Here is a 20510-nt window from a genome sequence, read left to right on the forward strand (position 1 = left end):
CATCTTTTAATTTGTTTATTTATGTAATTGCCCCTTTATTTAGGCAAAAATTGTAATCGTGCTGCGTTATTTAGAAAGAAGGAGGAGTTGGAAATTCTCAAAAATGAAGATGCACCAATTTGTTTTCTTACTTTTGGAGTTTGACTTGCACATCATAAATTGATTACTGAAAAGAGGAAAGTCTAACTAGTCTATAACGATTCTTAAGTAGTTACATGAAACTAGGCCGGCAAACATGTCGGATACACAAATGAAGTTCATACACTTTAAGCAAATAGCCAAAGAGGTCCATTGATCAAAGATAAGGTTGGGTAGATTAAACATGTATCAAGTTGTATATGGTTAACAAACATGTTTAAATTATTATTTTTTATATAAAAAAACATGTTTGCAATACTTGTGTTGTTCACTTATTTTCACTTTTGTTAACAATTTGTTAACTTGTTCTAAACAATTGTTTCTGATACCGACTAATTACATCTATGTTCGACATACGATGTCCGATTCATGCAAACTATGTGACCACTGACCACTAAATAAGTTAGTAGGTACAAAAGACAACATGTTAATTTACTCGTTTCATTTTATCTCATTTGTTACTTTCGAATAATGGAATGGTGAAGACGATTGTTTAACTAGCAAACAAAGACTGAACGACTATTTACTTTAGTAAACAAAGACTGTTAGAAATATAATGTAAACAAAGACGAATTAGAAATATAAAGACATGTGATGCTACATAAATTATAAAAAAAAAGAATATAAAGATACTTTATAAGAGAAACAAAAACCACGTCGTGAGCTGTGAAAGCTTTTAGATTAATAAAAGATGTGAATGGTAAAATTGGTAATCATTTAACTTGTAAACAAAGACTGAACATTTGTTTACTCAGTAAATAAAAGACAACTACAAATATATAAAGACACAAACAAGTCGTATACTTTGTATTTGATTATTTGCAATCCCATTATTATTTTTGGCCGACATCAGGTTATTTGCTTATTTATGAAACTAAATTAATCAAACTTTAATATTAGTAATTTATAGACCTTTTACAGTAACGGATCCCTAAAACATCCAATAAAACAAAGAAACAAAACGGAAGAGTGTTATTATATGTATTGGCCCGGGTTATTGAAACACCAAACCTTTCTCAAAGTTCTCTACCACTCGCAGCCCACCAACTCTCTCTTACGACCAAAAGAAGAAAAAAAACTCTCTCTTTTTTCTACTTCGTCTTCTCCTTCCTGTTTTCCGCCTCACAGCTAACCATCTTACTCTCCCACCAGCAATGGCGGCGACTACGACTGCTACGGCTGCTTCACTGTACTCATCTCGTGTTCATTTCCAGAATCAGAACAAGGGGTATTGGATTCCGGCGAAAACCCCAAACTCCCTGCAAGTAGCCCAAATCATTGACGGGAGGAAGATGAGGAATGCCACTCTTCTCTCCGCCGCTTCCACCGATAAAGCCGTCACCACTGGTCAGCCTGTTTTTTCCACCGCATGTGATAGGTGCACTTCTTGCTGGTCAAAACGCTTGTTAATTTCGTTGATGGGTCGACAAAAAATTGAGACTTTTTTTTTCTTTATGCAGCTTCGTTTTCGCTGATTTGAAATACGTTCTTCGTTTCTTTCCTTGTCTCGCTTCCAATTTCTACACTTCTAACCGAAAACATGGCTTTTATCTAGTTTTTGTTTTGCCTAACAATGTTTACGTGAACAGTGTTTGATGTTGTCTTTCAGTATCATTCTAGATATTCCCTTTTTCCAGTATCTGAATCGAAAATGTGGTCAACATCAAAGACGATTCCGATTCCGCTTTTCCTCTATGAATAGTGGAAATGTCTTAACTTGATTTTTCTTCATTTGATACTACTTGACGGCTGAAATCTTCAATCTTCAAAATATTTTGGTAATCGTGTCTGTGGATCAGAAAGTTTCAATCTTTTTGATAGTTCCCTCAAACAACTCAATATACTTAGAAAACCTTGACTCTAAGTTCAGATAATTTTTTTTTTAATGAACCTAATTTTGTGTCTATGCCATTTCTGGTTCCATATATCGTGAAAAAGATGGCCTAATCATATAAAATTTATACTCCTATGTGGATTTAGTTAACATCCCGAGGCTTTGTTTCATCTGGTCAACAAGTTTTTTCTTGTCGGTTACAGTGATACAGCTATGATTAATGTGTTTTGACTGGAAATCTCACCATTGGTTTGTAGAGTACGGAGGCATACAATCTCGGTGTTTGTGGGTGATGAGAGTGGAATAATAAACCGGATAGCTGGAGTGTTTGCGAGAAGGGGATACAATATTGAGTCCCTCGCTGTGGGATTGAACGAAGACAAGGCTATGTTTACTATCGTTGTTCTTGGAACAGACAAAGTCTTGCAACAAGTAGTAGAACAGCTTAACAAACTCGTCAATGTCATCAAGGTTTTATTGTAGCTCTCTGCTACAACTTACTGCTTTAGCTAATCTATACTTTCATGAATCATGACCCTAATCTTGCACTCATTATGCTCTGTTCAGGTTGAAGATCTCTCCAAGGAGCCACATGTAGAACGTGAATTAATGCTCATTAAACTTAACGCTGATCCAACCACACGCTCAGAGGTAAAAGATAGTTGATCTTGCATGAATGAACTACACTTGGTACTTAAATTTCAATATTGGTTGGATGGTCAAAGTCCGTTTCTTGATATGATTAATTCAGTCACACTGGAAAAACTTTAAGGATATGGATGAAATGATGCTTTTATTCTTTGTGATTAATTGAGTCACACGAAGAGCGATTTTTTTCTTCTTCTAATGATTAGTCGAATTGCATTAAATTCTCAAGGATATAGATAAAGTTGGATGGAAAGGTGCTTTCTTCCTTTTTATTAACTGAGTCCTGAGTCACAGTAAAGGGGCTTTTTTTCTTCTTCTTCTTATGATTACTCGATTTGCCTTAAAATTGAAGAATCTAGAAACTGTTTTATAAGTTTTCAAGAAGGTTATATTTATAATGTTTCCATGTACTATACAGATCATGTGGTTAGTGGATATCTTTAGAGCAAAAATCGTTGATACCTCGGAGCACACTCTAACGATCGAGGTCAGTCCTTTTCTTCAGTTTATATTAACTCATATCAGATGGCCAGGAAGGTTCTAATAATTCCATTTTTTTTTTAATCATTCTCTAGGTAACCGGAGACCCGGGAAAGATGGTTGCACTAAAGACGAACTTAGAGAAGTTTGGAATATTAGAAATCGCGAGAACGGGGAAGGTAATCTTTGAAATCCAAAAGGAACTATCACTTGCTCCATCCTTCTTAATTGTCAACAACTTACAGCCACTTGTGGGCTTTAATTTATTTATTCTTGTCTTGAAAAGCTTCATTGAACAGTTGGACTCACAAGTATCAATACTTGTTTCCACTTGTAGTTTTTATTTTATTTTATGTTTGTCTGCAATGTCACACTTGGAAGACACGGACCCAACTGTCTTTGGTAAATCTCAGGACACTCGAAATGGTAGAGTTAATTTTACATGAAACTTCTAGTTTAACTTTTAAAAGACATATTAGCGTCTTTTAAAAAAACTCATTATCGATCTCAATTATGGCTCATTAACTATTCCATGTAGTCAATTTCTGTGTTTCACTATAATGAATAATTTCAAGAATCAACTTTTGTCGTTCCTAACCGTTGTTGTATACTACTGTTTAACTCTAGATTGCTCTGAGACGAGAAAAGATGGGAGAAACTGCTCCATTTTGGAGATTTTCAGCGGCATCATACCCACATCTCTCAAAACAATCGTCTCATGAAGATGTTGCAGAGAAAACAAAACTAGCATTGACTGGAAATGGCAACGCATCATCTGGGGTATAGTCAACTTTAGCTTAATATTTTTTGTTTCTCCTCTACATATCTAAGCAACTGTGGATTGACGTTGTTTTTAGGGTGACGTCTATCCAGTGGAGCCCTATAATAATTTCCAACCGGTCCTTGACGCTCATTGGGGTGTGGTCTACGACGAAGATGTAAGATACATTGCTCGGTTACTGCATTGGTTTAATAGAATTTTCATTTTGAGGTCAAAATGAACGTAAAGTTGTTTAATTTGTTGCAGTCGAGTGGTCTCCGGTCCCACACGTTATCTATACTTGTGACCAACGTTCCTGGAGTTCTCAATCTAATAACAGGTGCTATCTCCAGGAGAGGTTATAACATCCAGGTTATTATGCAGACGCTTTTGCTTTTAGTTTCACCGATGTGAATGCATACTCCTCTCCTCTTTTTCTCTGAAGAGTATGAGAAAGTTGTCGCTTTTTTTGCTCTAGAGTCTAGCTGTTGGTCATGCTGAGAAAGAGGGCTTATCTCGGATCACGACAGTTATCCCTGGAACTGATGAAAATATAGACAAATTGGTGAGGCAGCTTCAGAAGTTGATTGATCTGCATGAGGTAAGCAAAATGGTTTTAAACCCTACTACTTTTGTTTTCGGTTTATAGGTCTAACAATGTTTCCCTTTCTTTGTGTAATCTAGGTCAAAAACATAACTCACATGCCATTTGCGGAGCGAGAATTGATGCTCATCAAAGTAGCTGCTCATACTACTGCGAGGAGAGATGTTCTTGATATCGCTCAAGTTTTCCGAGCTAAAGCCATTGATGTCTCTGATCATACAATCACCCTTGAGGTAATGGCATTGTGCTCCTCACTACTTTAGAAAAGAAAGAAAAGATGTTTCGATCTAGGGTTTGTAGCTGAATAAATCATCGGTTTGCAGGTTACAGGCGATATCAGAAAAATGGCTGCACTACAAACGCAGTTAGAGGTCTATGGAATCTGCGAGGTTTTTTCTTTACGTTTCTCTTTCACAACCGCAATAGCTTTTGCGTTTGACTCCTGATTTTGGCGATACTTATGGTTTGTGTGTTTTTTTTTTGAGAACTGAAGGTGGCTCGGACAGGAAGAGTGGCATTGGTAAGAGAATCTGGAGTGGATTCGACTTACCTTCGTGGATACTCTCTTCCTTTGTAGTTCCAAAAGGTTCATAATCTTCTTTAACAATCAAAGATGCATCATCATGCACTGTCGTTTCGCATCATCATCATCATCTGACTTATATTAAAACGATCTTCTTGTGCAGAGGACTTGCCGCAAGCTTCACCGTTCTTGGAAACTAGTCAAGGACTCCACCTTGTTCCATCATGTGTGTTTGATTTCTTCCTCGCGAGTCATGGCGTTTCGAGTTGTTGTTATAGGAGGACTTATATTAGAGAACTAAATAAATAATTGTAAGATTATGTTGGTTAAATTAAATTAGTGTGGAATGCTTTTCTCAAATCTAAACCACTGTTTCCAGTTTATCAGTTTGTTACTAGCTTTCTAAGTCTTGTATCAATTTGGTCACAGAAATGGCAAGAAAAAAGAAAAAAAAAAAACTCTTTTAGCATCTAATCTAATCTAAACCAATTATGAATTAAATTTAGCATACACACATACTAAAATTGCAATACCGGACCGGTTTGTTTTTTTGTTAGAATTCTTCCGTTGCGAACCCACACAAGGGCAAAGTCGTAATCTTAGCGGAAACGCTTAGTTTCTCGTCGTCTTTCTTCACGGCAATGGCAGGGAGCAGAAACTCGGACAGATCTTAATTGCGGGATTTATACTTCTGAATCTGAGGCAAAGCTTTACCAGATCCGCTCAGATCCGCTTTGTTTCCCTTATTATTCAGTCAATGGAAGGTATGATGGATTGCTAGAGAGAACACGAAAGAAGGCAAGCGCGCGAAACCATGAGAATGTCATCGGCTTCCACCGCGGAATACCGGTCTTCCGCCGTGAGTCTTGGCAGTAGCGGAGGTGGTCAACGAGATGCGGAGTCTCTGTTTCGCACGAAACCAATGTCGGAGATTCGAAATGTGGAGTCGGCGACTAGGAAGAACATCGAGGATAAGAAAGAGGAGCTCCGGCAACTCGTGGGGACTAGGTACCGCGATCTAATCGACTCAGCTGACTCGATCGTGCACATGAAATCACTGTGTGAGTCGATCTCTACCAATATGTCATCGATCCACGGTAACATTCGATCGCTTTCCTCCTCTTCCGTAGCGGAAACTCCTGAGCTTGCTAGCCTTAGCCCAGCCCGAGTCAATGTCTATGGGATCGCTTGTCGGGTTAAGTATCTGGTCGATACACCGGAGAACATATGGGGATGCCTTGATGAGTCGATGTTTCTGGAAGCTGCGGGGAGGTACATGCGTGCTCAGCATGTACAGCAGAGACTGGTGAAGTTGGATGGATGTGGCGGTGTTGCAGAGGTGGATCAGAGTAACCTGTTGGCTAATTTCCCACTATTGGAGCACCAATGGCAGATAGTAGAGAGTTTCAAGGCTCAGATTTCGCAGAGGAGCCATGAGCGGCTTCTGGATCCGGGTTTAGGATTGGGGGCTTACGTGGACGCCTTAACTGCCGTTGCGGTGGTTGATGAGCTTGATCCAAAGCAAGTGCTTGAGTTGTTTCTCGACTCAAGGAAAACTTGGATTCTGCAAAAGCTGAATGCTTGTACTGGTGATGATGCCGGTGCTGTCGTCTCAGTATTTTGTGATGTGTTGAGTGTGATTCAGGTTACAGTAGGACAAGTTGGGGAACTCTTTTTGCAAGCCTTGACTGATATGCCTCTGTTTTATAAGACAATCTTGAGTACTCCTCCAGCTTCCCAGCTGTTTGGTGGAATTCCAAATCCAGATGAGGAGGTTGGGTTGTGGAAATCATTCAGAGATAATTTGGAATCCGTCATGGTCATCCTTGATAAAACTGACATTTCTAAGGCTTGCCTGAATTGGTTGAGGGAATGCGGTGAACAGATTGTTGGTAAGGTTAGTGGGAAGCATTTGATTGAAGCTATTGTCACTGGGGCAGAGCTTGGGTCAGCCGAAAAGTTGATAAGGGAGACCATGGATAACAAAGATGTCTTGAGGTGTAGCTTAGAATGGCTTAAAAGTGTTTTTGGGTCTGAGATAGAGCAGCCTTGGAATAGAATCCGGGAGCTTGTTCTGGCAGACGATTTGAACCTATGGGATGAAATATTTGAGAAGGCGTTTGTGGAAAGAATGAAATCCATTATTGACTCCAGATTTGAGGATTTGGCTAAAGCTGTCAATGTGGCAGAGTCGGTTCATGCTTTTAGCGAGATCACTGGTGAGAAAGTCAACTTCCAAGCATACTTAAATAGACCTTCTACAGGTGGTGGTGTCTGGTTCATTGAGCCTAACGCAAAGAAACTTGGTCTTATTGCCGGAAATAAATCATCACCTGAAGAAAGCGACTTCCAAAGTTGTCTAACTGCGTACTTTGGTCCTGAAGTCAGCCAAATGAGAGATGCAGTTGATAAGCGCTGCCAGAGTGTTTTGGAAGACCTCCTAAGCTTCTTTGAGTCGGAAAAGGCAGGTCCGAGGTTAAAGGATCTTGCTCCATACGTGCAGAATAGGTGTTATGACAGTGTCTCAACACTTCTTGCAGATGTCGATAAAGAACTCGAATTTCTCTGTGCTGCCATGAAGAAAGACAATAAGGACAGTGAAGCAATTCCACCTGCTATAATAATTGAGAAATCTCTTTTTATGGGACGCCTTTTGTTTGCATTGCTTAACCACTCAAAACACGTTCCCTTAATTCTCGGTTCACCAAGATTGTGGTGTAGAGAAACTATGACTGCAGTTTCTGATAAGTTGTCATCCTTGTTGAGGCAACCAAGATTTGGCTCAAATACTGCAGTCACTCCTGACAGCCCTGGAAAGCAGTTTCACACCGATCTAAGAAAGCAGACTTCGTTAGCTGTTGCTGCACTACTTGGAGCAGAAGAGAAGACAAGTCCAAGATTTGAAGAACTTAATAGAACAATGCGAGATCTGTGCATCAAGGCTCATACATTGTGGATACAGTGGTTATCTTATGAGCTTTCAGCTATTTTCTTGCGTGATCTTAGGAATGATGATGGATTGTCTGCTACAACTCCTTTAAGGGTAACTAAAAACTATCCTTATTCCTTTTTTGCTTTGTTGCTAGTTTATGTTTACGCTCCTACAGGTCTGCATTTCCTTGTCTTATATATCGTTCTGCTAGCTGTGTCTCCTGCATTGATTTAAGAAATTGCTGACTAAATGTATATAGGTAGTTAGTTGTTCGCTTTCTATGTTTTTGGTGGAAATAATTCCAGACTCTTCGAAAATTTAATGAGATAGTATATACGTCCTCCTGTGTTTTCGATTATCATATGCCAGGTTCATTTTGTAGTGTCCTTACTCATCTTTGAAGAATAATATAGGGTTGGGAAGAGACAATAGTCGAGGAAGAGCAGGGCGAAAGTCAATCTGAGTTGAAGATATCACTTCCATCTTTGCCTTCGCTCTATATAATTTCAGTTCTCTGTCGGGCATCAGAAGAAATTCATCGAATTGGGGGTCACGTACTTGATAAGTCAATTTTGCAAAAATTTGCTTCAAGCCTGTTGGAGAAGGTGCGTTTGTTGTCTATGTATACTTGTTTTGCTCTGTAAATTTTAAGTCTGCTCTCTGGCAAGGAATGGTTCGATAATCGTTTTCCTGTTCGCACATTTTCCCCTTTCATCAGTGAATATCTCCAAGTTGGTGATTGCCTATAAGAATGATTTTGTTTTGTTTTCAATCTTCCATTGTACGATGCAGATCACCATTATTTACGAGGATTTCTTATCTGCCAGGGAGGCCAACGAACCCCAAATATCAGAGAAAGGAGTTTTACAGATTTTGCTGGATTTGAGATTTGCATCTGATGTTCTTTCTGGGGGTGATACAAGCACCAGCGTGGAGTTACCAAAGAGCACAATGAATAGATCGGCTTTTAGGCGGAAGCAGGACCAACAGAAGATAAAGTCAGTCAATAGAGGTCGCATTGATGCGGTGATCTCTCAACTATCCCAAAAGTTAGATCCCATAGACTGGCTCACGTAAGGATAACCCTAAACTTTTCCCAAGACATATCTTTACGATTTTGGCTTGTGGAAATTTTGTTAATCTGCTCTTAAGTTCATAATCATTTATTGTTCTCATTGATTCTCTGGTGTGAAAAAAAGGTACGAGCCTTATCTTTGGGAGAACGAAAAGCAGTCATACCTACGCCACGCTGTACTCTTTGGATTCTTTGTGCAACTAAACCGAATGTACACAGACACAGCGCAGAAACTACCGACTAACTCAGAGTCAAATATCATGCCTTGCTCCACAGTTCCCCGCTTCAAATACCTTCCCATAAGGTAAGATTTTCTTCTTCCCCACCAGAAACTGTTTGTAGCATTTGTAATTTAAAAAGGGCTGGCTCCTTAGAAGGGATTTGAGTGATAGTTAGAGACGCGTAGCGGGCACACTCCACAAAGCAGCCTTCTTTTGAATTTTTGGAATAGAATTTTGGAAAAATGGTTTCTCATATTAAAAGTCTTCGATTCGGGTCAACGCAGCGCTCCGGCTCTGTCTTCTAGAAGTAGCAATAAGGTCTCTATTCCAGTAACTTCAAATGAAGCTTCGTCAAGAAACTCATGGAATGCATTCACAAACGGCAATCTTTCTCAAGCGAGTGATTTGGACGATAACTCCAGTTTCGGTGTGGCTTCCCCGTTCTTAAAGTCTTTCATGCAGGTAAGGTTTAGTCTTCGGTTACTTAATGGCGCAAAAATTTCGTAATATGTTTAATGTCTCAAGCTCATGTGATAACAAATGTTTCAGGCTGGTAGTAGATTTGGTGAGAGCACATTGAAACTGGGATCAATACTAACTGATGGACAAGTGGGAATATTCAAGGATAGATCAGCAGCCGCTATGTCAACATTTGGCGATATAATACCGGCTCAAGCAGCTGGTTTACTCTCTTCCTTCACAACCACCAGGTCCGATTAATCATCTCCGCTTATGAATGACGAGTTTCTGCAATCAGTTTATGAATGACGCAGAAGCTAATTTGAGCTCATGAATTAAAAACTAGAGATACCTTTGTTACACAAGGTTTTACATGAACGAAGAGAACAAGTTTTGTAATAGTGTTTGATTTATCGTTTCTTATATGCTGTCTTTTGTTATAAGGAACATGTAATTAAGTAAGAGATTTGATTCTACAAAAATCCTCAGACTCAATACAAATCAAACGTCATACATATAGTTATGCGGCCATGAGTTAATAAATATCCGGGAAAAGCGGATTTAGGTGCTACGTCTAGCCTTGTCAATGAGAGGCTTGAGCTTCTTTTTATCTGCAAGAATCTTGAGGAAATTGAAGAGGAAAGGGACATAGTTGTGTTTCCTTCTGATGTTCTCTTTCTTCCAGTTCTTAGACTTCTCTTCCTCCATTACAATCTTCTGAGAAACAGTCTCGATCCCGATATTGACTTCCGAAAGAGATTTATCCAGAGCCTCGTAGCTGCTTTTCTCGGCGTATTTATCAGCTTGCAAAGTACCTACCTGCTGCAAAATCCTCTCCCGCTTTATTTGATACTCTTTCAACTCAGCTCGATACATCTCTTTCCTGTTCTTAACCACAGCTAAGAGACTAAACCGAACCTCGTTCTGCAAATACCGGTCAATCCGCTCTTGGACCACAGGTTGGACCATTTTGAGCCATTCGATTCCTTCTGGCTCACCGAGACATTGTCCAAGACTAATAGGTCCTTCTTTAAGACCATCGAGCTCATATAAGATACCATCGACGGGTAAGTAGCTGATGTAATGATACACATCATCAACTTCGTCTTCGTTTTTCGCAGCAGCTAACTCTTCCTCTTCCGTGGTGGTGGAAGATGAGTCAGGCCTGGCAAATGTGTTGTGAGCTGCACGTATTGCTTCGTTGTTGGTGATGGCTAAACCTTTCAGCTCAGGTGGAAAGTCCTTGGCGAATGCTTTCAGTTCTGATAGCTCCGTACCAATTTCGATACTCGAAGAGTTCATGAGGACGGATAATATCGCTTGTGTAGCACAAGCATTGTTGATTATCTGCAAACAAACACACATGGTTCTAGAAAAGGTTAAGATTTGCTCCTCATAAGTGTAGGAATCTAATGTGGACAGTGAGTGACCTGGCTAGCAAAGAAGAAATTGGGGTTTGGTTCCGTGATTACGGAACGATTCTCTTTTTCCTCCGGACGCCACTTGTAAAGCAATATCAATCCATATACAGGTCTGCAAGTGTTCAGGACATAATATATCAGACAACTCCGGGAAAAATATTTTGTCGTAAAGAATCTTCTGCTTTTCAAAACAAGAAAATGAAGTTTCAGAGAGTAACTAGTAAAGTACCTGATTTCATCCAGAGAGTTAATGTCCAAATCATACAATTCCTCAACTTGCACTCCTTTCACTTGCATTTGTTGTATAATCTCAGTGAAAACACCTAAACATATAACACCGCAAAATTACAAACCAAACAAACCGGATTGCGACATTGTGTCTTGCAAATATAGCTATGTCTATACTCTAATAGAGAAAAAGTAGACACTAATCTTTGGAGATCAGCATCACTTTCTGTTTTCAACACTTTTTTGCTTCTAATTTTACTCAAAATCAAAAGTAAATCTATATAGTGCTCCATTATCACAAAAAAAAAAAAAGAAGAAGAAACTGAGTCTCGTTCCGGACATCATCATCAATGTATAAATCCAAACACAATCTACAACTTGGGGAATGAGAAACATATATCACTACGAAGAGTTAAGCAGGACATGGAATTTAATGTCAGAAGCCGAAAACAAAAAAAAAAAAGAAAAACCCCAAATTGGAGAAGATAAAACATACCAGGATCAGATTCTACAGGGAGCCAAGACATGATTTAACGATGACTCGCCGCGCACAAAAAACCTAGAAAAAGGAGAAGAAACAAATGAAGATGGAACTGGATTTGGAGATTATGATTTCTCTCTCAAGGGTTCCCTAATCTCCCTCCTTTGAATTCATCGTCTCGCTGAGAACTGGTTGACTCGAGAGTCTCTACACTGGCCGTCTCTGACTTCGCTTATAAAACGAATCGAAAACGCGATTGAACCATTCCAGACGGTTTGATTTATAATAAACCGAATCATATCTAACGAATTAACTTTTGACATTGATTAAAATTAAGACCACACTAAGAAATTCGGTTCTACTTATCATTAAAATAACCGAACCGAACTAAGAAATTCGGTTCTACTTATTATTAAAATAACCGAACCGAACCGATGTTTTAATCTTACGTCTTACCCATTTTTTGGGTATAAATATAGTAATCGGCGGGTTCTCGATCGTCGGTGAAAGCAAAACCTAGGGCCTCATCGATGACGGCGAGTGAAACGATCGCCGCCGCGATAAACGGCATTGATGAGAAAAAGGAAAAGCTGAAGAAAGCTTTCGACGATCTTCAGGCGCACCGCTCTCTCCTCTCACCGTCTTTCTCGCTTTCCTGGTCTGAGATCGACTCACACTTCTCCTCTCTCCAAGCCTCCCTCTCTAAACGTTTCCGTCTCCTCCAATCTTCTTCGCCTTTGGCAAATGACTCGTATAGACTCGTAACTGCCGATGCAGGGACGTCGTCGTCGGAGGCACCGGCTGTTCGGCCGGAGCTAAGAGCGTTGTGTGAGACGATGGACGGAATTGGTCTGACCAAGTTTCTGGTTGATAATTGGGATGACGACGCGCCTCCTACTCTGGAGCTTTCTGCAGCGATACGTTCCTCTTCGGATCCAGCGTCTATGGTGCTTGACGCAATCGAGGGTAAGAATCACACTCCTTCATCATCGGGGAAATCAGTTGATGTAAGGAGGGTCTTCGTTTTGTTAATGGAAGCTTTGATTGAGATTGATGCGAATATCACAGTTGATACGAGAGAGAGGGCCAAGAGACTAGCGTGCGATTGGAAACGGAGGATAGTTGCCAAGCCTTTCGAGGCATTAGTGTTTCTGCATTTGGTCGCAGCTTTCGAATTGGGATCTGAATTCAGCTCGGAGGAGCTTTCTGGTTACGTTCTCATGATCGCCAAGTACAAGCAAGCAACTTCGGTGTGTAACAAGATTTGTTTAGATAGCGAAAGAGTTGCAAGTCTCATCAAGAAACTCTTGGATTCTGGCAAACAAATCTTGGCAGTCAAATTCATGTATGAGTGTGGGGTGAGTGATCGATTCCAACCAATCCACATTTTGAAAACTTTTATCAAAGACTCTAGAGAAGCTGCTCGTAGACGCTGCGTGGAAGATAACCACTCTCTCAAGTCACAGAACGAAGCCACTGATAAAGAAGTCAGTGCATTGAAAGCAGTGATCAAGATCATCAAAGATCAGAACCTTGAATCAGAGTTTTCACAGGAGAAAGTCGAGGAGCGTGTAGAAGAGCTGGAGAAACAAAAGGCGCAGAGGAAACGCAACGCCGCCAATCAGCAGCAAGAGCCTCAACCAAAAAAAGGGAGAAAGCGTCCTCGTGATCGCAGTGGGACACAAGCTCCAGTTCCGACTCAGCAGCCATTTTGTGTACCAGAAGCTAGCCATCATGGTTCACAGTTTAACCCTTTTGGTCTTGTGAATCCAGTTGTTGTCCCTTACATGAATCCTTTAGCTGGGCTCTATGGTTCAGCTGCAACTCCTCAATCTCTTTACTACGGGCAGCAAAATGGATTTGTGTTGCCAGGTCAATATCACCCAGCTTATTATTCTCAGTAGCAGCAGAATTTCAAGAAATAAAGCCTCTCTGTAGAATGAATGATGGTAAAGATCAATGTAACTATGGATGTCTGACTCTGGACTTGGCTCCTCTTAATACAGGATATTTTGTGTATTGAGAACATATAAAATCAACGACTCTTTGCGTATTTCCTGATTATGTTTTTCGGCGAACTCCAAATTTGTTTTTCTAGGGAATTTGACAAACATCACATGGGCATTAACAATGCAATCCGGATACAGCATCGGAGAACAAATTTCTCACCTTTAGTGTTGATCATTGAACTCTAAATTATTTCAAGATAATTAAAACTTCCGCTTTCCCTACTTCAGCAACAGAAAAGTGGATAGCTCATAAGCTTAATTTGGCGACTAGTGTCTCAGTTTTGGACTAAGAGACCAATTCCATATAAAGAGATGTCAGAGCTAAAATGATTGTAGGCAAGTTTTCTTCCACTTCTGTTTTATTGCAGCATTCTTCCTTCCTCTATCGTTCATGGAGTTCAGCTCTTATCTAAAGTCCAGAAGACTTTGGAGACAATGATAGTGTTTTTCTTTTTCTTTTCTTTTTTTGATCAAACGGAGACAATGATAATGTTATTAACAGCATTTTCTTATCTGATAGATAGTTAATAATACAGGCACCACAATACAAACAAAGCAAAAGCATAAAACTCTTCTACTCAACAATTAGTCCCAAGCCGGAATCCAAAACAACTGCTAAGTAATTTTACACTTCTTGTCGTTGTCGTTATTGTTGTTGTTATTGTCCAATTTGCCTTTCATGGTTGCAAGAATCACAACGAGCTCTTCCACAGGTACCTTACGAACATCTTTTCTCACACCAACGTCGTAAACCAGACGACCAATACAGTAATTACCATATCCAGCCAAAGCCATAGCACCAAAACCAGTGACTGCATAACCAAGCGTCGAAGAAAGAACATTGCTCGCAGCAGATGCCACCGAAGCCGGAGACGCCATCAAAGCTGCTTGACCACTCCTTCCGACACCTAAAACCTTGAGTGTCAAAGACACAACACCACCCGCCGCACACACCGAATTGGCTTGGCTACTACTTCCCAGCTTGGTGATTGACAACACGAGCAAACCAGTTTTGCAGTAGATTGCAAAATCTTCACAGTTGTTGTCTAAGAGATCGTAGACACCAAACCCATTACTCGATAAGAGGAATTTCGCACGGGACACGACTTCTTCAGGGGAATCTGAAGTTGCTGTTGTGCAGGTACCACCTCGTTGTTTTGCGAGAAAGATAGCCTTGGAGACATTGTAACCAAAGAGATAGAGGTTTCCTCCGGCGAGAAAGCAATCAAGGCAAGAAGAGATTACACCTTCGAGATTCGATTGATCTCCACAGTTAAGACATGGGTTTCGGTTTGGAGCTGAAATTTCGATGATTTTGTCTAAGAAAGTTCCGGTTCCAATCTCTAGACCACCTCTGCGAGTGAAATGAATGACTTTCCCATCGCCCATATAGATTCCTGTGAATTGTAAAAACAAAAATCTCAGCTTTATTCATCTCCTACTCCCCAGAAATTAAAATCCCCAATTTTTTTTGGGATCTTGGATAATTTCCAAGAGCAAAAACCCAGAAATAACTTAGATCGAGCTAGAGAAAAGAGATGGAACCGTGATGGGTGTAGATATAAGAACGCCATGAGTAGATGTGATCTCCTGCCTTGAGTTCATCTCTGGAGATTTTGTTAGAGAATAATCCCATCTTCTAGTTACAGCGAGAGAGGAAGAGAAGAAGAAGATCCGATTTTGCTTAATGAGTTGGGTTTTCTTATTTTCTCTTCTTTCTTCGTCAACTTGACCTGTTCATTCGTTAACATTAATTTACCTCTGAATGTGATTATTAATAACTTTATATTTTAAAAATACTTTATTGGTAATGAAAAGCGTGTTTCCTTCCTGATTAAGCAAAACAAACCCTACCATTTTACCCTTTCGTTACAGATACAGAGAAGCAAACTCATCACATCTTTTGCGTGGTCATATCGCGTCACTAACGTTGCTTTGCTTTCCTATACGAAAGAGACGAATTACTGTGCTATGTGCAAACGTCAAACGCAAATGTATTTTTATACGGTTTCCCAAAACAAAAATATACACGAAATGTAAAATCAAACATTGAAGAACTCAATTAAACTGTAAATTAGTATATGATAGAGTTCCACAATTCAACAATATGCAGAAGCAGAATCTCTACTCAACCCCCTTAGAGAACAAATAATGAATCAACAATGCTCAGAACCAAAAATAAAAAAACCAAAGTCAGCTTTCCTTTGCAAGGAATTTCTCGACAGGGACTTTAACAGCGTCGTTCCTCATACCAATGTCGGAAAAGAGACGGATCGCATTGCTGGCCCAAGGACTAAGCATCCTTGCAACGCACGCAGCCGCACTCACCGAATTGGCCTGACCGCTTCTTCCCAACACATAGCTTTTGCCAACCACCAAACTCGTCTTACAATACATGGCAAAATCTTCGCAGTTATTCTCGAAAACGTGGTAATCACCGAACCCGTTTCTCGACAACAATGATTTCGCGCGGGAGATTACTTGGTCGGGAGGATCTGAAGTTGCTGTCGTGCAGGTGCCTCCTCGGAGTTTGGACATAAAGATAGCCGGAGAGACACCGTAATCGAAGAGAAAGAGATCTCCTCCGGCGATAAAGCAATCAAGGCAAGACGAGATTACGCCACCGAGATCGGATTGCTTCCCGCAATTAGGACAAGGGTTGTCTCCTCCGTGATTCGGGATTGAGCTAACGATGAATTTGTCTAAGAAAGTTCCGGTTCCGGTCTCTAGACCACCTCCGCGAGTGAAATGAATGACTTTCCCATCGCCTATGTAGATTCCTATGGAGAAATTGCAAACAAAGAAAATCGCGTTATTCGAAGAACTCCAATTTTGGGATCTTCTACAAAACCCAGAATTAACTGATTAGATCGAGAGAGAGAGAGAGAGAGAGAAAGAGATGAAACCGTGATGGGAGTAGATGTAAGCGTTGCGCCATGAATAGATGTGATCTCCTGGTTTCAAATTATCTATAGAGATCTTGTTTGAGAATAGTCCCATCTTCTCTAGAAGAAGGGATTCCATTCTGATTCTGCTGCTGGATTATTTTGGGGAGTTTTTCTACCAAATTTTAAAGTTTTTGACAATAAAAAGATAACAACCAAATTATAAAGTCAACTATATATTTTTTTCCTTTAACGTCTGAATGTTTATTCTTTATTGGCTGGATAAAAGCAAAGTCAAGGAAACTTCATAAGTTGGTTTATCAGAACTGTTAATTTTGATCAGTATCCATCATGCCAACAACAAAAAATAGAGTTCTACGATTCAACAAATCGGATTAACTTCATTCAAAAAAACAAAAAACAAAAAACAAAAGAATCAAATTAACTTGATCCTGCACAACATTCAAGTTTGAAGAAAAAGAGACAAATCGTCATAAGCTTTGTTTGGTTATCGATGATGGCTCAATTTGGACTGGGAGACCAATTCCAGATCAGCTAAGAGTATGATGCCAGAGCCAAACTAATCAAAATACAAAACTGATCTTTCCTCCATTTCTTTTGCAGTTTTCTTCTTCTTCTTTTTCTTTGTCTAACAATCTTCCATGGAGTTCAGCTTTTTCTATGTCTAGAAGACTTCTTCTTAAATAGTTAAAAATACAGTTTCCACACAGTACAAACAAAGCAGAAGCAGAATATATCTTACGAAAACAATCAGTCATCAAACATCCATAATCACAGAGCAAGTGTTATTAGCTAACTACACTTGCTGTTGTTGTTTTTGTTGTGGTCCGATTTGCCTTCAATAATTGCTATAACTGCAACGAGATCTTCCACGCGAATTTCTGATGAGGGAAGAAACCCAGAAACAAGTAAGATCGGGCGAGCATTGACTGAATGCAAAAGGGCTGTAATAAGTAAAGCATTTTGCATGTATTGTACATAGAGAGAAAGAAAGAGAACCGTGATGGGAGTAGATATAAGCGGTACGCCATGAATATATGTGATCTCCTGGTTTCAGCTCATCCCTGGAAATCTGGTTAGAGAGCAATCCCATCTTCTCCAGACCCAGCAAATGGTAATGCGCCGCAAGACCCAGAAATGTTCTCCTGCCGAGTGTGACTGTGTCTTCACTCTTCACTCTTTCCGGTTTTAATTTCCTAGATTCGGTTTGACAAGGTTCAATTCGGATAGATTCCATTTCGGTTCAGTTTTGTTTGGTTTGGTTTCGTATCCGAATGCCATTTCGTACGGACGTAAAATGTGGACATAATTTTTAAGCGAAATTGAAGCGATTCAATAAGCTGATCACCGTTTAAATCCATAACCATTTATTCTAACAAAATTTCACGTAGAAGTAACCCAATGTTTCACATCCGACTCAACCTGGACGAACCCATCTTCTTCGCAATCTCCCTGAGCACGAATTTCATAATTTTCCCCGTCGAAGTCTTAGGCAACTCATCCTGAAACGTCACCGTTTTAGGCACCATATACCTCGGCATCTTCTTCCTGCAATACTCTATCATCTCCTCCTCCGTCGGTTTCCGAGTCAACCCAGGTTTCAGACTCACGAACGCACACGGCGTCTCTCCCCAAAACTCGTCTGGTCTCGCCACCACCGCCACTTCATTCACCGCCGGATTCGTGTACAGAACCGTTTCAACCTCCACACTACTCACATTCTCTCCTCCCGTTATAATTATATCTTTCGATCTATCCTTGATCTCCAGATATCCATCGGAGTGAATCACCCCAACATCTCCGGTGAAAAACCACCCATTCTTCAAAGCCTTCTCTGTTCCGATCGGATCTTTCAAGTAACCGAGCATGATCGAGCTTCCTCTCATCACAATTTCCCCGACGCTTTCTCCGTTTCTCTCAACGCTTCGACCCGATCCAGGATCCACCACGTCGATTTCAGTAAACCCGACGGTTCTCACCCCTTGCCTTGCCTTTAGTCTCGCCCGATCGCTCGCCGGCAATCGATTCCACTGTGGCTTCCACGCGCAGGAGACGATTACACCGCCGGCTTCCGTCAATCCGTATCCATGACTGATGTTGAAACCGATTGATTCGGCGCGGAGTAGAACAGTGGTAGGCGGCGGAGAACCGGCGGTTAAAACGTTGACGGGGTGGTTAAGAGGCTGAGATTCCTGAGTCGCCGACAACATGTTTAGCACCACCGGAGCTCCGCACATGTGTGTGACGCCGTGATCACGGATCAAACGGTAGATGAGCGGTGCGTCGAACTTACGCAAGCAGACGTTAGTTCCTCCGACGGCGGCGATTCCCCATGGAAAACTCCATCCGTTTGAGTGGAATATCGGTAGAGTCCACAAGTAAACCGGATTTTTCGGTACGGTCCAATCGATTAGAGAATCAAGTGACATTACGAAAATCCCCCTGTGGCAATGTACCACTCCTTTAGGAGCCGAGGTCGTACCGGAAGTGTAATTTAGCACAACCGGGTCCCATTCGCTCACGGGTCGGATCCACTCAAAACCCGGATCCCCTCTCTCGATTAGATTATCGTAAGAGTAGCTGAATTTATCGGTGCGGTAAGCCACGTCAGCACCTCCTTCCTCTTCATTATCGGCGATGAAGACGAGAATCGGCGGATCTGTTAACATGGCGATCGCTTCGACGGCGAGATCAAGAGAGAAAACGTCGACGAAGAGAAGCTTAGATCCGCAGTGGCGGAGAAGAACAGAGACGGTGCGCGCGTCGAGACGCGTGTTGATGTTGTTGAGGATTGCGCCGGACATCGGAACGGCGAACTGAAGCTCGTACATCGCCGGAGTATTGGGAGAGAGGACGGAGACGACATCGAACCTGCCGATTCCGAGTGATGACAGAGATGACGCGACGCGTAGGCAACGCAGATTTGTCTCCCGCCACGTGTAAACAGTGTTACTACCGTAAACGATTGAGGTACAATCACCGTACACGGTGGCAGCTCTCTCCAAGAAACCTAACGGCGTCAACGGCGGCGAGTTTGCGGCGCATGGCTTCATTTCCTCCATCCGTAAGCTCTCTACTTCGAAGTGGCAAAATGTTTTTTCTTTTCCTAGATTCTTCTCCTTTTTTCTTGGGTCGAATCCTAGTTTCTTCTCCTTTGAAATTTAGAAAGAAACGTGTTTTTTGTGTGTATTAACTAGGACACCTCGATGGCGACAATGAAGATAAGGAAATCTGAAACCCAATCGGCATCTTATCCACGTAGGTAGAAAAAAATAGTGAAAAATAAACATCCAATGGAAATTACTCATTTGATGGATTATGCGGAGGATTTGGAAATTTTGAAATAATTTAAACTTCAGCAAACAGAGAATTAATTTTTAAAAAAGGATGTAAAAATTTCTGTTGCAGATGTAGATGAGTGACTTATGGCAACAAATCAAGAACAACGAAAACGTACATCATCTGCTTCTAAATAGAATCGTCCTGTTGTGACCTGTGGGTATCCTTAAGTGTAATTATGACGTTTCCTTTTACCCCAATTCAAGGAAGGTAGTTGGCGAATGGCGGTTGGATAGTTCGTAATAACCACAGTGTGGCTCAATTCTGGGGTGTTGCTAAACTAGGGACAGCGATTTTTCAGCTTTGGAGGTTGAGGGTAAAGCTCTTTTGTGTGCAGTGCAAAATGTGTGGACGCTACGTTTTGCTTCAATTATTTTTGAAGGTGACAATGAGCGCTTGGTCAAAATTGTACAAGGGCAACAACAAGATATTTCAATTCTCGATCTCTTTGA

General features: G+C 40.8%; 7 protein-coding genes across 9 annotated transcripts; 3 read left to right on the forward strand and 4 right to left on the reverse strand.

Moving 5' to 3' along the window:
- Positions 1 to 1161: 1161 nt before the first annotated feature.
- LOC18016747 (acetolactate synthase small subunit 1, chloroplastic) lies at positions 1162 to 5418 on the forward strand. The gene is made up of 13 exons (XM_006400103.2): positions 1162 to 1516; positions 2230 to 2443; positions 2540 to 2623; positions 3039 to 3107; positions 3196 to 3279; positions 3728 to 3880; positions 3958 to 4038; positions 4128 to 4232; positions 4339 to 4461; positions 4545 to 4697; positions 4788 to 4853; positions 4958 to 5050; positions 5151 to 5418. Exons 1-12 carry the CDS (start codon positions 1293 to 1295, stop codon positions 5039 to 5041), a joined length of 1440 nt encoding a protein of 479 aa, XP_006400166.1. The 5' UTR covers positions 1162 to 1292; the 3' UTR covers positions 5042 to 5050; positions 5151 to 5418.
- A 383-nt stretch (positions 5419 to 5801) lies between these two features.
- On the forward strand, positions 5802 to 10189 carry LOC18019139 (conserved oligomeric Golgi complex subunit 1). The gene is made up of 6 exons (XM_006400106.2): positions 5802 to 8030; positions 8333 to 8524; positions 8712 to 8992; positions 9119 to 9298; positions 9500 to 9677; positions 9765 to 10189. The coding sequence occupies exons 1-6, from the start codon at positions 5802 to 5804 to the stop codon at positions 9933 to 9935; spliced, it is 3231 nt and encodes a 1076-aa protein (XP_006400169.1). The 3' UTR covers positions 9936 to 10189.
- On the reverse strand, positions 10129 to 12017 carry LOC18019141 (ubiquitin carboxyl-terminal hydrolase). Its single transcript, XM_006400104.2, has 4 exons — positions 11820 to 12017; positions 11325 to 11418; positions 11105 to 11207; positions 10129 to 11021 (listed from the first exon to the last, which is right to left on the reverse strand). The coding sequence occupies exons 1-4, from the start codon at positions 11848 to 11850 to the stop codon at positions 10236 to 10238; spliced, it is 1014 nt and encodes a 337-aa protein (XP_006400167.1). The 5' UTR covers positions 11851 to 12017; the 3' UTR covers positions 10129 to 10235.
- Positions 12018 to 12312: 295 nt separating this feature from the next.
- On the forward strand, positions 12313 to 13850 carry LOC18019140 (truncated FRIGIDA-like protein 1). The gene has a single exon (XM_006400107.2). It carries the CDS (start codon positions 12335 to 12337, stop codon positions 13706 to 13708), a length of 1374 nt encoding a protein of 457 aa, XP_006400170.1. The 5' UTR covers positions 12313 to 12334; the 3' UTR covers positions 13709 to 13850.
- A 407-nt stretch (positions 13851 to 14257) lies between these two features.
- LOC18019142 lies at positions 14258 to 15540 on the reverse strand. Its single transcript, XM_006400108.2, has 2 exons — positions 15359 to 15540; positions 14258 to 15210 (listed from the first exon to the last, which is right to left on the reverse strand). The coding sequence occupies exons 1-2, from the start codon at positions 15447 to 15449 to the stop codon at positions 14429 to 14431; spliced, it is 873 nt and encodes a 290-aa protein (XP_006400171.1). The 5' UTR covers positions 15450 to 15540; the 3' UTR covers positions 14258 to 14428.
- LOC18019143 lies at positions 15460 to 18003 on the reverse strand. Of its 3 annotated transcripts, XR_002899560.1 has the most exons (4): positions 17719 to 18003; positions 16066 to 16593; positions 15668 to 15756; positions 15460 to 15546 (listed from the first exon to the last, which is right to left on the reverse strand). XR_002899560.1 is itself a non-coding variant. In XM_024155807.1 (2 exons), exons 1-2 carry the CDS (start codon positions 17954 to 17956, stop codon positions 16007 to 16009), a joined length of 825 nt encoding a protein of 274 aa, XP_024011575.1. In that variant the 5' UTR covers positions 17957 to 18003; the 3' UTR covers positions 15763 to 16006. The 3 variants fall into 3 exon arrangements, 2 of the variants coding, with proteins under 2 accessions (XP_024011575.1, XP_006400172.2); XM_024155807.1 differs by lacking the exons at positions 15460 to 15546; positions 15668 to 15756 and having other exon boundaries at positions 15763 to 16593; XM_006400109.2 differs by lacking the exons at positions 15460 to 15546; positions 15668 to 15756; positions 17719 to 18003 and adding an exon at positions 16720 to 16873 and having other exon boundaries at positions 15763 to 16593.
- Positions 18004 to 18050: 47 nt separating this feature from the next.
- On the reverse strand, positions 18051 to 19858 carry LOC18019144 (probable acyl-activating enzyme 5, peroxisomal). The gene has a single exon (XM_006400110.2). The coding sequence runs from the start codon at positions 19779 to 19781 to the stop codon at positions 18126 to 18128; it is 1656 nt and encodes a 551-aa protein (XP_006400173.1). The 5' UTR covers positions 19782 to 19858; the 3' UTR covers positions 18051 to 18125.
- Between the last annotated feature and the right edge of the window lie 652 nt (positions 19859 to 20510).

Source organism: Eutrema salsugineum, unplaced genomic scaffold, assembly GCF_000478725.1.
Source record: "Eutrema salsugineum unplaced genomic scaffold, Eutsalg1_0 scaffold_2, whole genome shotgun sequence".
NCBI lineage: Eukaryota > Viridiplantae > Streptophyta > Magnoliopsida > Brassicales > Brassicaceae > Eutrema > Eutrema salsugineum.